Source organism: Carassius gibelio, chromosome B7, assembly GCF_023724105.1.
Source record: "Carassius gibelio isolate Cgi1373 ecotype wild population from Czech Republic chromosome B7, carGib1.2-hapl.c, whole genome shotgun sequence".
NCBI classification, from domain to species: Eukaryota; Metazoa; Chordata; class Actinopteri; order Cypriniformes; family Cyprinidae; genus Carassius; species Carassius gibelio.
Genome location: NC_068402.1, coordinates 41,901,567 through 41,916,918, shown reverse-complemented (window position 1 = coordinate 41,916,918; position 15,352 = coordinate 41,901,567). Strand labels below are relative to the sequence as shown.

At 42.9% G+C, this 15,352-nt stretch overlaps 1 protein-coding gene across 2 annotated transcripts in view; it reads left to right on the top strand.

The window, feature by feature from the left end:
• Positions 1-608: 608 nt before the first annotated feature.
• Positions 609-15,352, top strand: part of LOC127962353 (uncharacterized) — a 195,492-nt gene continuing 180,748 nt past the window's right edge. The window contains exons 1-2 of one of the 2 annotated variants that reach the window (XM_052561927.1): positions 609-1,098; positions 13,002-13,838. In XM_052561927.1, coding sequence (XP_052417887.1) covers positions 647-1,098; positions 13,002-13,452 — 903 coding nt within the window. In that variant the 5' untranslated portion in view covers positions 609-646 and the 3' untranslated portion in view covers positions 13,453-13,838. Of the gene's footprint in view, positions 1,710-13,001; positions 13,839-15,352 lie in introns of those variants that run through there. The other variant, XR_008154567.1, reaches the window with a different exon arrangement.

Genomic DNA, 15,352 nt, shown 5'->3' with positions numbered 1-15,352 from the left:
CTGGGACAGAAATGATCGACATGAGTTGGGCTCACCCGAGTATGGAGCGGGTGGATTTAGTCGCGGTTCCGTGTGGCGAGGAGCAGGTGGGACAGACGGGGAATCCGGAACAGACGGGGCAGCTGAGGGGCTGGCCTGCAGCTGGTCAAGCCGTTCGGCTAGCCGGTTGAGCCGGAGAGCGATCTCCGAGTAGGCGCGACGAGAAGCTGCAATTTCCTCCTGCTGTCGACCCAGAAGAGGGCCCTGCTGCTGAAGAGCTCGGTGCAGCTCCGTTTCCTCTGCTGAATCCATCCTTGGTCAGTAGATTCTGTCACGGGTGCGCGCTGGACAGAGGACTCAGATGCAGAGTAAAGAAATAGGAGAATCTTTTCAGTGGCAATTAAGGGTTACGCGTACCCGTAGGGCTTCGTACCCTATCTATGTGGTTCAGACCCTGGTTTCTGACTTTGGGTCCCACTCTATGTCCGTGTTGTCATTGCAAGATGCTAATGACAGACGCTTCCCTCATGGGCTGGGGAGCGGCATTAGTTGGCTGTCCAGCCCAAGGGATCTGGAGAGGTCATCTTCTCCAATTGGCACATCAATTGCCTCGAAATGAAGACTGTATGGAGTACCTCAAGGCTCAGTTCTAGGGCCGCTACTCTTCATGCTTTATATGTTACCCTTGGGAGATATCATCAGGAAACATGGTGTTAGCTTTCACTGTTATGCTGATGATACGCAGCTCTATATTTCCTCGCAGCCCGGTGAAACACACCAATTTGAAAAACTAATGGAATGCATAGTCGATATAAAAAATTGGATGACGAGTAATTTCTTACTGCTAAATTCAGAAAAAACAGAGGTGTTAATCATAGGGCCTAAAAACTCTACTTGTAATAACCTAGAACACTGTCTAAGACTTGATGGTTGCTCTGTCAATTCTTCGTCATCAGTTAGGAACCTAGGTGTGCTACTTGATCGCAATCTTTCCTTAGAAAGCCACGTTTCTAGCATTTGTAAAACTGCATTTTTCCATCTCAAAAATATATCTAAATTACGGCCTATGCTCTCAATGTCAAATGCAGAAATGTTAATCCATGCATTTATGACTTCAAGGTTAGACTATTGTAATGCTTTATTGGGTGGTTGTTCTGCACGCTTGGTAAACAAACTACAGCTAGTCCAAAATGCAGCAGCAAGAGTTCTTACTAGAACCAGGAAGTATGACCATATTAGCCCGGTCCTGTCCACACTGCACTGGCTCCCTATCAAACATCGTATAGATTTTAAAATATTGCTTATTACTTATAAAGCCCTGAATGGTTTAGCACCTCAGTATTTGAATGAGCTCCTTTTACATTATACTCCTCTACGTCCGCTACGTTCTCAAAACTCAGGCAATTTGATAATACCTAGAATATCAAAATCAACTGCGGGCGGCAGATCCTTTTCCTATTTGGCGCCTAAACTCTGGAATAACCTACCTAACATTGTTCGGGAGGCAGACACACTCTTGCAGTTTAAATCTAGATTAAAGACCCATCTCTTTAACCTGGCATACACATAACATACTAATATGCTTTTAATATCCAAATCCGTTAAAGGATTTTTAGGCTGCATTAATTAGGTAAACTGGAACCGGAACACTTCACATAACACCGTACTTTCTACATCATTAGAAGAATGGCATCTACGCTAATATTTGTCTGTTTCTCTCTTGTTCCGAGGTCACCGTGGCCACCAGATCCAGTCTGTGTCCAGATCAGAGGGTCACTGCAGTCACCCGGATCCAGTACGTATCCAGACTAGATGGTGGATCAGCACCTAGAAAGGACCTCTACTGCCCTGAAAGACAGCGGAGACCAGGACAACTAGAGCCCCAGATACAGATCCCCTGTAAAGACCTTGTCTCAGAGGACCACCAGGACAAGACCACAGGAAACAGATGATTCTTCTGCACAATCTGACTTTGCTGCAGCCTGGAATTGAACTACTGGTTTCGTCTGGTCAGAGGAGAACTGGCCCCCCAACTGAGCCTGGTTTCTCCCAAGGTTTTTTTCTCCATTCTGTCACCGATGGAGTTTCGGTTCCTTGCCGCTGTCGCCTCTGGCTTGCTTAGTTGGGGTCACTTCATCTACAGCGATATCATTGACTTGATTGCAAATTAAAACAGACACTATTTCAACTGAACAGAGATGACATAACTAAATTCAATGATGAACTGCCTTTAACTATCATTTTGCATTATTGAGACACTGTTTTCCAAATGAATGTTGTTCAGTGCTTTGGCGCAATGTATTTTGTTTAAAGCACTATATAAATAAAGGTGATTGATTGATTGATTGACTGTATTTCTGACCCTGAAATACTTCCTCCAGCAGTTGAGAGGCTGCCATGTCCTAGTGCGGGTGGACAACACATCTGTAGTCTCTTACATAAATCGCCAGGGCGGACTGCAGTCACGCCGCTCAAACGAGTTAGCGAACCAGGTTCTGCTTCGGGCACAGGACAAGACCACAGGGGTGGTCCAGTCAGGAGAGATCTTTTCTCAGGCACAGGGGACAGTACTTCTTCCCCGGCCTGAGCTCTGGAACCTTCACGTCTGGCCCCTGAGGGGGACCAACTAGAGATGCTGGCCTTCCAGCCACAGTAATAGAGACTATTCTAAGTGCTAGGACTCTCTCCACTAGAAGAACTTATGCCCTCATATGGAGTGTTTTTGAGGGATGGTGCATGACACACCATGCAGACCCAGCTCACTGCCAAATTGTTTCAGTACTCAAGTTCCTGCAAGAGAAATTGTCCTCAGGCACATGCCCTAGTACTCTCAGAACTTACATGGCAGCTAGTTTGCTAGTTTGGCTTGCCATGTTTTGATTGACTGGGTTTCTATGGGGAAGCACCCTCTAGTCGCCCGCTTCATTCATGGGGCTCAGAGGTTAAGGCACCCACTAGAGCTACGGCCCCTTCAGGGTATTTAGCCGTAGTGCTCGAGGGGCTGGCACCCCTTTTGAACCATTACAATCAGCGCTTGCCAGGCTTCTGACTCTAAAGATGTTTTTTCTTATGGCAATTACCTCTCTAAGGAGAATTCAGGATTTACAGGCTTTGTCAGTCCTGCCATCCTGTTCTGAATTTGCCCCTAGGCAAGTCAAAGCTATTTTGCATCCTCACCCTAATTATCTTCCAAATGTTCCTTACTGTATCCAGTACGTGCTCTTCTGACTTACGTCCACCGCACTAGCCAGTGGCATAAGTGAGAGCAGCTTTTCATATGCCATGGGGGCCGCAACCTTGGGTGTTGTGGTGAAGGGCAGTTGCCTCCAGGCGAACAGTTTCACATTTGGTGAGGGATGCTCCTGCTCAAGTGTGTGATGCAGCAGGTTGGTCCTCTCCACACACATTTGTCAGGTTCTATAGTTTGGATGTCCATCCTACTCATTTCCAAAGACTTCTGTCCTCCGCCATTTACAACACCGGGGCAGAAAAGTCTTCACTTACTGTGTCCAGTATGTGCTCTTCAGATTTACTTCCACCACACCAGCCAGTGGCGTAAGTCAGAGCAGCTTTTCATATGCCGTGGGGGTCGCAGTCAGGAGGGCGGCTGCCACCAGGCAAACAGTTTCACATTGGGTGAGGGTTGCTATTGCCCTAGCCTATGAGGCACGTTGTCAAACTTCGCCTCTAGGATTTAGTGCCCATTCAACCAGTTGGGTTGCATCTTCAATGGTTTGAGCAAGAGGTGCGCCCTAGCAGCAAGTGTGTGATGCGGCAGGTTGGTCCTTTCCGCACACATTTGTCAGGTTCTATAGTTTGGATGTCCATCCTACTCATTTCCAAAGACGTCTGTCCTCCGCCATTTACAACACCGGGGCAGAAAAGTCTTCACTTACTGTGTCCAGTATGTGCTCTTTGCATTTGTCAGATTCTATAGTTTGGATGTCGATGCTACTCAGGGCTATGCATGTAACTAACTCTAAGGAAAGAGTATATAAGTAATAATTTCTTTTGAACTTTATTTTATTAGTCTCCTCTGTTAATGTAATGAGCCCTTTATTTCCGCCTCTATAGTGGAACGCTAATTTCGCGTCTAGAAAGGCGGGACTGGTTAATGAGACGCACGCACTTAAGAAAGGAGGAAATAATCTCATGTCGCTCTGAAACGCTCTGAAATCGTTAAGGAAAGGAGCGGATAATTAAGCACCTAGCTGGAACGGGATCAAGGTATTGTTTAGTGTGTTTAATGTTTCTGTGCATTAATATGCAGGTTAATTTATTCGTCTTGGAGAAGTGTTTAAATGTGTATCACTTGTCATGTGAAGTTATGTTAACATAAGCTTCTCTGCATTTTTAATACTGACTAAGATAACGTCATAAAAAGGGTTTTATAAATGGCTATTTGTGAAGTTGTTATATATTGTTATATATATAATATACTGTTTAATGTGGCCTTCGGCTAATGTTTGTGTTCGTAAGAGCTAATTTATGTTATTTATCTGTCCTGTAGCTCTTACGGTGTTTCAAGAAGAAAAGGGTGTAAGAAAATAAAAGGCTTTTTGAAATATCAGTATGCTTCACCGTTGTCTGGCTGGGGTTTAGCTACAGTAAGAGCTTCACCCGCATCGATACTGACGACGTGTTGTCTACGACGGGCTACGGAGGGTTTTCACGGTGCCGGCTACAGTTTCTGCTACATCGTGTCAGCATGGACTGATCAAGCTGCATCTTCAAGCCTCGTGCCTGATCTATGTTTGACAGTGGTCTCACGGATTCGATGCAATGGTCAAGTACAGCCTCATTTACGGACATTGATGCAGGTCTGTGAGTATTAAATCACTAATACAGTCTATAATACTGCATAATAAATCGCGTGTAAAGTGGTTTTGGCGTAAATTTTCGGATTCATTAAAACCTAAAAAAAGGTGAAATCTACACCTGCTCCCAGCCACGCGTAAATAGTGCATTTAACGTCTGAACGTTTTGCTCATTAATACGGCTGCATTTTAATTCACCTTAATCGGGTACATATTTACACAGCATTTTGAAAAAATATTATATATATTAATTACATACGTTTTTTCTTTTAACTTTTATTATGAGAGCCAGTAATAGGATCTGTAATATGCTGCCAAACTTCCTTTTTTAGGACCTGATACGGCACTATGTACGCTTGAAAATTAAATGGCGTTTTGAATGAACTTCTGATAATAAAACTTCAATTTCTGCAGCTGAGAAATGTTTGTTTTTCAGTCGCTTTTGAGAAGACATGTTGAAATCCTTTGTTTGGTGTCATAATATGATGCTCATATATAGTTGTCAGTCGGATTTAATGGGAGGGATTTATGGTAATTGAGAGTGAGCGTACACGCGCATCCCATTTACGACTGATTGGAATTCATTAACACACACACACATTTCACTATCACATCTGACGTTTACGAAGTTTTTGTGAATCAGGAGAAGAGTTTTCGGGAAGTTCTCTTTACGCGCAAATCACTCAGATATTTACTCGTATATTTACAAATGTTTCATGAATGAGACCCATTGACTTTTTATTTTGATTTTAGGACTTGGCATTTATCCATTTATTTAACTGTTTTTTGAGGATTTCACATTTTCATTTCTTGTTTTTTGGATTTAAGAACTTTGATAACTTTGTTTATTGTGTTATTTACACTGACAGTTATTAGAGTTATTTGAGTGTCTGTATGTAAATGCATATGTGCTAGCCACTTTAAACTGATGTTCTGATATTTTATGTTTATTCAGTTCATAACGAGGGCTTTATTATTTCTGCTAAAGGGTCTTCTTCTGCCATTAGAGTTTAACAATCTAAGGTGATAATGTCAGAGTCAGGTAATGAGACAGAGTTGGAGGAGCAGATGGCTGGTTATCAGCATGAAGATTTACAAGGTGAAGTCCACATAATGGTAGACTCATCAGAGAGACCATGTCTGAAGGAAACAAATGAAGCTAAACAACAAAGTTCAACTGATCTCCAAGGCAAGCTTAACAAGGATGATAATGCTCTTGAAGGTCCAAGACGCTCTGAACGCAGACCGTAAGTCTGATCATTACTCCACAACTTCAGTCATGACAGCAAAACGTGCGGATGCAGCAGCTGAACTAGCAGTGAAAGAAGCAAATTATCAGATGCTGCTAGAGGAAGAAAGGCAAAAAGAATCCATAAGAGAGTTAGAGGAACAACAACGCAAGGCTCTAGAGGAACGAAGGCGTGAGTTGGAGCGATTTCAGGCAGAAAAAGAGATACGGGCAGCTCAAGCCAAGTTGAAGATTTATGAAAAGGAGACGGAACACAAGGATACTACCTATGTTAAAAAAGAAAGGAACATGGAAGTAAAGAATATGCCTGGATCTACGGTGCCTCTCTCTCAAGATTCATTGCCCCGTTGCACAGACATTCCCTCTCTCGCTCAGATCCTTCAAGACAACATAGCCTTAAATAGGCTTCCTGTTCCTGAGCCTTTTGTCTTTAATGGCGATCCCATACAATTCATTGAATGGAAGTCAGCATTCATCTCACTCATTGACCAAAGGGCAATCACAAAAGCTTAAAAACTATACTATTTGAAAAAATACGTTGGTGGTCCAGCACGGCAGGTTTTAGATGGCAACTTCTACCGAAATGACAATGAAGCATACCAAGATGCATGGGACAAACTAAATCATCACTTTGGCCAGTCATTCACCATTCAGAGAGCATTCAGAGAAAAGCTCACAAACTGGCCGAGAATTCAATCAAAGGATGCTGAAGGACTGAGACGCTTCTCAGATTTTCTGAATGCGTGTCAAGATGCCATCCCTTATGTCAAGGGTCTCGACATATTAAATGACTGGGAGGAGAATCGGAAGCTCGTTCACAAATTACCAGACTGGGCAGCTCTAAGTTGGAACCGACAAGTCACGCAAAGCCTAAATGAAAATCAAGAATTCCCAAGTTTCAAGGAGTTTGCTAGATTCACGTCAAACGAAGCTGAGATTGCTTGCAATCCCATTACTTCCTTTCATGCCCTTCGTTCATCAGATTCTATCACTGAGACTGAGAAGAAAAATCTCAGAGACGTGAAGAAAAACAAGGCTAGTGTTCTTATCACTGAAACAGTCACTGACAATGAAAACCACAAGTCAGTACAGAGGAAGGCTTCATGCATACTTTGTCAAGATAATAAACACCAGCTTCATGCATTCTCTAAGGTCACTGAGATGGCGTTGGTTGAGCGACGCAACTACATAAAGGAGAAGAAACTCTGCTGCGGATGCCTGAGACCTGGCCACAGTGTGAGAAACTGTCTTCATCGTCATTTTTGTGACCACTGTAAGGGAATGCATCCTACAGTTTTGCATGATGACAACTATAAAAGAGAAAAGTCTACATTAGAACCAGAGACAAATCGAGGTGCTGCTGCAACATAACTCAGTGTAGCAGGTGAAGGCTCATCTAACACATCAATGGTGATACCAGTCTGGGTTTCATCTAAAAATGATCCAACGACTGAGAAACTTGTGTATGCACTACTTGACACTCAAAGCGACACTACGTTTATTGACCAAGAAGTGAGTGATGGTCTTAATGCTGAAGTATCCAGTGAAATTGAAGTTGACGACTATGAGTGGTAGGAATACAGTGCTCACAAGCGAAGGTGTTTCTGGACTTCGTGTTAGAGGATACAGTTCCGCAGTTCAAGTCGATCTTCCGGTCGCCTATACAAAGGACTGCATACCTGTTAACCGTTCTCACATTCCCACCTGTGAGACGGCTAAACAATGGAGTCATCTTGCAGAAAAAGTGGAGGAAATCCAACCACTGAAGGTCTGTGTAGTAGGTCTTTTGATCGGCTACAACTGCTCAAGAGCTATTCACGTCTTAAGAGTCTGACTTCAAAGATGGAAGTGACGACAGCAAAATTGTGTCACAAGATGACATCACATTCCTCAACATACTGGATGAGGGAATAAGGAAAAATATACATGGCCATTATGAGATGCCTCTGCCCTTTAAAGCCAGACCCAGCTTGCCTGACAACAAAGGCTCCACTATGACACGCCTCCTTCACCTTAAAAGGAAATTGCAACGGGATGAAAGGTTTAAGAAGCTTTATGTTGAGTTCATGGAGGAAGTCATCGGAAACGGAGATGCTGAGCAGGTCAAGGACGGTGGGAGTGAAGGAGAGAGATGGTACATTCCCCATCATGGCGTGCATCATGCAAAGAAGCCAGATAAACTTTGTGTAGTGTTCGATTGCTCGGCCAGATACAAAGGAACAAGCTTGAATGATCACCTCCTCTCTGGGCCTGATATGTTGAACAACTTAAGTGGAGTTCTCATCCATTTCCGACAGCACCCCATTGCATTGATGTGCGACATTCAAAAGATGTTCCATCAGTTTCATGTGGTCGAAGCTGATCGCAACTTCCTGCGCTTTCTTTGGTGGAAGCAAGGAGATTTTAACTCACAGCCCAGCGAGTTTCGCATGAAAGTGCATCTGTTCGGTGCAGCTTCCTCTCCGGGGTGTGCCAACTATGGGATGAAACACCTAGCTAAAGAGAATCGCGACATCTACACTCAAGGCTCGAGATTTGTTATGAGGGACTTTTATGTAGATGATGGGCTCACAAGTGTTGAAAACACTGAATATGCTATTCAGCTTGCCAGGGAAGCTTATGAACTCTGCGCCATGGGTGGTCTCCGACTACATATGTTTGTGTCTAATGACAGAAAGGTATTAGAGAGTATACCACCCTCCGAACGAGCAATCAACGTGAAGGATATGGATCTCGCATTTGATGATTTGCCACTTGAGAGAGCTCTCGGGATTCAATGGGATGTGGAATCTGACCGCTTAAGGCTTAACGTCAGTCTTAACGGGACGATCCCCTCACTGACGAGCTTCGCCCAAAATGGGAACAATGGAGAAGTGATCTAGCCCATTTGGATAATTTCACCATATCCCGTACCTATTCACTTGCTGGATTTGGAAGGATCTCAAAGACAGAGCTGCATCATTTCTCTGATGCCAGTGTGAAGGGTTACGGCCAGTGTTCATACCTGCGACTCCAAAATGAAGAGGGTGATATTCATTGTGCCTTAGTTGTAGGAAAATCACGTGTCTCTCCAACCAAGGTCACAACCATCCCAAGATTAGAATTGACAGCAGCAGTTGTTTCCGTGAAGATAAGCAACATGCTTAAGGGGGAATTGGGATGTATAAATGCAGAAGAGTTCTTCTGGACAGACTCTAAAGTGGTCTCAGGTTATATAAGAAACAAAGCACGACGATTTCACACATTTGTGGCTAACCGGGTTCAGAAGATTCAGCTCAGCCCCACAACAGTGGAGATATGTCCCAACAAGCGAGAATCCTGCTGACCATGCTTCTCGAGGATTAACTGCCAGCGAGCTTTTGTCGTCTACCTGGCTCACTGGACCCAAGTTCCTATGGAACAAGGAAATAAAGTTGGCTACAGATGAAATATCAGAGTTAACCGTCGGAGATCCAGAGGTCAGGAGTGTTCTAGCGCTCAGTACCAAAACCACTGAATGCGTGAGTCTCATTAATCGCTTGTCTAAGTTCTCATCATGGTCGCTAGCTACGCGAGCAGTTGCACGCATTCTCAGGCACATAAGCAAGAACAGATCAAACAGTCTCACCTCTGTAACAGAACGAGAAGACGCAGAACATTTCTTAATCAAACATCTGCAGAAAAAAATGTGTATCATGAAGAGTTGAAACAGCTGAGCAAAGGGATCCCTCTAACACATCACAATCAGTTACATGCTCTTGATGCTTTTCTCCATGACGACGGTGTCCTCAGGGTGGGAGGGAGGCTGTGCAATTCCTCTCTTCCTAACTTCATTAAGCACCCTGCAATCATTCCCAAAGATCATCACGAGATGCTTATCATCACGAGAAGATGAAACATCAATGTAAAGGTCTTACCATTAATGAAATAAGGTGCAGCGGCTACTGGATTATAGGAATCAATCGGGGGGTTGCATCCAACATTCGTCAATGTGTCATCTGTAGACTGCAACGCAGACCTATGGAAGAGCAAAGGATGGCCGATCTACCCCCTGATCGGTTGGAGCCATCACCCCCCTTCACTTTCTGCAGCATGGACTGCTTCGGGCCATTCCTTACAAAGCAGGGAGGAAAAGAGAACAAGAGCTACGGTCTTCTTTTTACTTGCCTTAGTTCCCGTGCTGTTCATATTGAGATTCTTGAAGACATGTCGACAGATGCTTTCATAAATGGCCTTCGATGTTTCATTGCCATACGTGGTACTGTTCGTCAGATCAAATCTGATCAAAGAAGCAACTTCGTAGGAGCCAAAAATGAGTTTAGAGAAGCTCTAAAGGAAGTCGATGCAGACCATCTGGCTGTATTTCTTGCAGAGAAGCAGTGCGACTTCAGCATGAACGCACCCCATTCTAGCCATGCCGGAGGAGTGTGGGAAAGACAAATAAGGACAGTGAGAAGCGTTCTAAGGTCCACTCTTGCCCTTTCCTCTGGTAGATTAAATGATGCTTCACTACGGGCCTTTTTCTATGAGGCAATGGCTATAGTCAATAGTCGTCCTTTGACTGTTGACAATCTCAGTGACCCCAATAGCCTCGAACCACTCACCCTTAATCATCTTCTGACAATGAAATCGGTTCAGGCCTTGCCTCCTCCTGGTGAATTCGTCAGAGAAGATGTGTATGGCAAGAAAAGGTAGAGGCATGTTCAATATCTTGCAGAACAGTTTTGGAGTCGATGGCGAAAGGAATACCTTGCCAACATTGCTCTCAGACAGTGCTGGCATGCTCCAAGAAGAAATTTACAAGTTGGAGATATTGTAATCATGAAAGGAAAAGATGTGCACAGGAACAAGTGGAGATTGGGTAGGGTTTCAGAAACCACTACTGACAAAGATGGACTTGTTCGGAGAGTTAAAATCCAACTTGGTGACCGTAAGCTTGGCAAGAAAGGTGAACGTCTTCACAAGGTGTCCGAAGTTGAGCGCCCAGTCCAGAAGCTTGTTCTGCTGTTGGAGACTAATTCAATCTGCTCCTTCCCTCCATAGTACAAAATATTATATAGTTTTAGATAACTTTCCAACATTAGCATAAGTTGTCTTTGTTCTTATATGGGCTCAGGGAAGGCAATTTTTAGTTAAAATCATTCGTGCCTAAGGTGGTCTGTGTACCATCCCATTATTCACTCATGATTGGTGGGAGTGTAACTAACTCTAAGGAAAGAGTATATAAGTAATAATTTCTTTTGAACTTTATTTTATTAGTCTCCTCTGTTTATGTAATGAGCCCTTTATTTCCGCCTCTATAGTGGAACGCTAATTTTGCGTCTAGAAAGGCGGGACTGGTTAATGAGACGCACATACGGAAGAAAGGAGGAAATAATCTCATGTCGCTCTGAAATGCTCTGAAATCATTAAGGAAAGGAGCGGATAATTAAGCACCTAGCTTGAATGGGAACAAGGTATTGTTTAGTGTGTTTAATGTTTCTGTGCATTAATATGCAGGTTAATTTATTCGTCTTGAAGAAGTGTTTAAATGTGTATCACTTGTCATGTTTTATAAATGGCTATTTGTGAAGTTGTTATATACTGTTATATATATAATATACTTTGTAATGTGGCCTTCGGCTAATGTTTGTGTTCGTAAGAGCTAATTTATGTTATTTATCTGTCCTGTAGCTCTTACGGTGTTTCAAGAAGAAAAGGGTGTAAGAAAATAAAAGGCTTTTTGAAATATCAGTACGCTTCACCGTTGTCTGGCTGGGGTTTAGCTACAATGCATACTTGACCTCTAATGCTGAACCGAAAATAAAGTAATTGAGTTCCTCCCCAGTGCTATGGTGGTCGTGTATATGACATGGTGTCAGAACAGAAGTAAGTCTACTATAGGAGAGGAAGAATTGTATAAACTTGTTAAATCATCCAAACCAACAACATGTATGTTAGACCCTATACCATCTAAGCTCTTAAAAGAGGTGCTTCCAGAAGTCATAGGTCATCTTCTGACTATTATTAATTCCTCATTGTCATTAGGATATGTCCCCAAAACCTTCAAACTGGCTGTTATTAAGCCTCTCATAAAAAAAACACAACTTGACCCCAGAGAACTTGTTAATTATAGACCAATCTCGAATCTCCCTTTTCTGTCCAAGATACTAGAAAAGGTGGTATCCTCACAATTATATTCCTTCTTAGAGAAAAATGGTATATGTGAGGATTTCCAGTCAGGATTTAGACCGTATCATAGTACTGAAACTGCTCTCCTTAGAGTTACAAATGATCTGCTCTTATCATCTGATCGTGGGTGTATCTCACTATTAGTTTTATTGGATCTTAGAGCTGCGTTTGACACAATTGACCACAACATTCTGACTTGAACACTTTGTTGGCATCAGTGGAAGTGCATTAGCATGGTTTAAATCGTACTTATATGACCGCCATCAGTTCGTAGCAGTGAATGAAGATGTATCATATCGATCACAAGTGCAGTATGGAGTACCTCAAGGCTCAGTACTAGGGCCGCTACTCTTCACGCTTTATATGTTACCCTTGGGAGATATCATCAGGAAACATGGTGTTAGCTTTGACTGTTATGCTGATGATACGCAGCTCTATATTTCCTCGCAGCCCGGTGAAACACACCAATTTGAAAAACTAATGGAATGCATAGTCGATATAAAAAATTGGATGACGAGTAATTTCTTACTGCTAAATTCAGAAAACACAGAGGTGTTAATCATAGGGCATAAAAACTCTGCTTGTAATAACCTAGAACACTGTCTAAGACTTGATGGTTGCTCTGTCAATTCTTCGTCATCAGTTAGGAACCTAGGTGTGCTATTTGATCGCAATCTTTCCTTAGAAAGCCACGTTTCTAGCATTTGTAAAACTGCATTTTTCCATCTCAAAAATATATCTAAATTACGGCCTATGCTCTCAATGTCAAATCCAGAAATGTTAATCCATGCATTTATGACTTCAAGGTTAGACTATTTTAATGCTTTATTGGGTGGTTGTTCTGCACGCTTGGTAAACAAACTACAGCTAGTCCAAAATGCAGCAGCAAGAGTTCTTACTAGAACCAGGAAGTATGACCATATTAGCCCGGTCCTGTCCACACTGCACTGGCTCCCTATCAAACATCGTATAGATTTTAAAATATTGCTTATTACTTATAAAGCCCTGAATGGTTTAGCACCTCAGTATTTGAATGAGCTCCTTTTACATTATACTCCTCTACGTCCGCTACGTTCTCAAAACTCAGGCAATTTGATAATACCTAGAATATCAAAATCAACTGCGGGCGGCAGATCCTTTTCCTATTTGGCGCCTAAACTCTGGAATAACCTACCTAACATTGTTCGGGAGGCAGACACACTCTTGCAGTTTAAATCTAGATTAAAGACCCATCTCTTTAACCTGGCATACACATAACATACTAATATGCTTTTAATATCCAAATCCGTTAAAGGATTTTTAGGCTGCATTAATTAGGTAAACCGGAACCGGAAACACTTCACATAACATGTACCTTCTACATCATTAGAAGAATGGCATCTACGCTAATATTTGTCTGTTCTTCTCTTGTTCCGAGGTCACCGTGGCCACCAGATCCAGTCTGTGTCCAGATCAGAGGGTCACTGCAGTCGCCAGGATCCAGTACGTATCCAGACCAGATGGTGGATCAGCACCTAGAAAGGACCTCTACTGCCCTGACAGACAGCGGAGACCAGGACAACTAGAGCCCCAGATACAGATCCCCTGTAAAGACCTTGTCTCAGATGACCACCAGGACAAGACCACAGGAAACAGATGATTCTTCTGCACAATCTGACTTTGCTGCAGCCTGGAATTGAACTACTGGTTTCGTCTGGTCAGAGGAGAACTGGCCCCCCAACTGAGCCTGGTTTCTCCCAAGGTTTTTTTCTCCATTCTGTCACCGATGGAGTTTCGGTTCCTTGCCGCTGTCGCCTCTGGCTTGCTTAGTTGGGATCACTTCATCTACAGCGATATCATTGACTTGATTGCAAATAAAAACAGATACTATTTAAACTGAACAGAGATGACATAACTGAATTCAATGATGAACTGCCTTTAACTATCATTTTGCATTATTGAGACACTGTTTTCCAAATGAATGTTGTTCAGTGCTTTGACACAATGTATTTTGTTTAAAGCACTATATAAATAAAGGTGATTGATTGATTGATTGATTGAATACAAAAGGATTTTGACATTAATCAACGGATTAAAATTTTACAATGGATGTTCTACACTATAAGCCACCTGAACCGTTTGATTTTGACTGTCCTAATGTGAACGTTGCGTGGAAAAAGTGGCAGCAACGTTTCGCCCTGTTCCTCACAGCATCGGGAAACAGTGAAGCATCTTCAGCGAAAAAGGTTGCTATTTTGCTCACGATACTGGGAGAGAGAGGATATGATATATACAGTAACTTTAGATGGGTACAGTAAGCTGAAGATGATAGAGGATAGAGGAAGATCGCAATGATTTTGATATGATTCTCAGAAAATTCGAGCAGTATTCCAACACAAGAAATCCAGTGATGGCTCTCTGTGCAAAGTTTTTGGCATACCAGAGGCCTGAAGGACAGGGTCTAGAAGCATTCGTGAATGATCTCAGGAGATGGCAAGTAACTGTCAGTTTACTGATTTAGAGACCACGCTATGAGACAAATTATTTTTCTCCATAAAAGATCTGGCAATGAAAATTAAAGTAATGGGTAATGACAGCAATACATCCCTTGGAGTACTGACACATTGAATGCGCACGTTTGAGAGCGCTAAGAGGGAACTGGATATGATACAAGGCAAGTCGTCGCAAACCCCGGACCAGTCAGTTCACACTCTTAAACTCTTACACGCGAGGCAGAGACCGTAGACGGTATTAAGGACGAGGAAAACAGCGCACACAGTCAGCGCAAGCTAGTAACCACCCGCAGAGTGGAGCTACTGCTCAAGCAACACAGCACACGTCCAATGCATGTAGCAGATGCGGCACAATGCATCAACCTCGCAACTGCCCTGCAAATGGCAAGGAGTGTCGTCGCTGTAAGAAATTAAACCATTTTGCAGATCAATGTCAAGCCAGAATGTCAAGCTATCGGAGCAGAGGTCGTGGTCGTGGAGCATCAAATGTACACACAGTGGAGTCTGATTTTGAAAATGTCACATGATATCAGTGACTCCTGCTGGTATGAAGAGGTAATGGTTAATGAGGACAAGATAGAAATGAAGCTAGATACAGGAGCAGATACAAACTGTATGCCACTGTCACAGTTTAAACAGCTAACAGGATACACCAGCATCCCTGT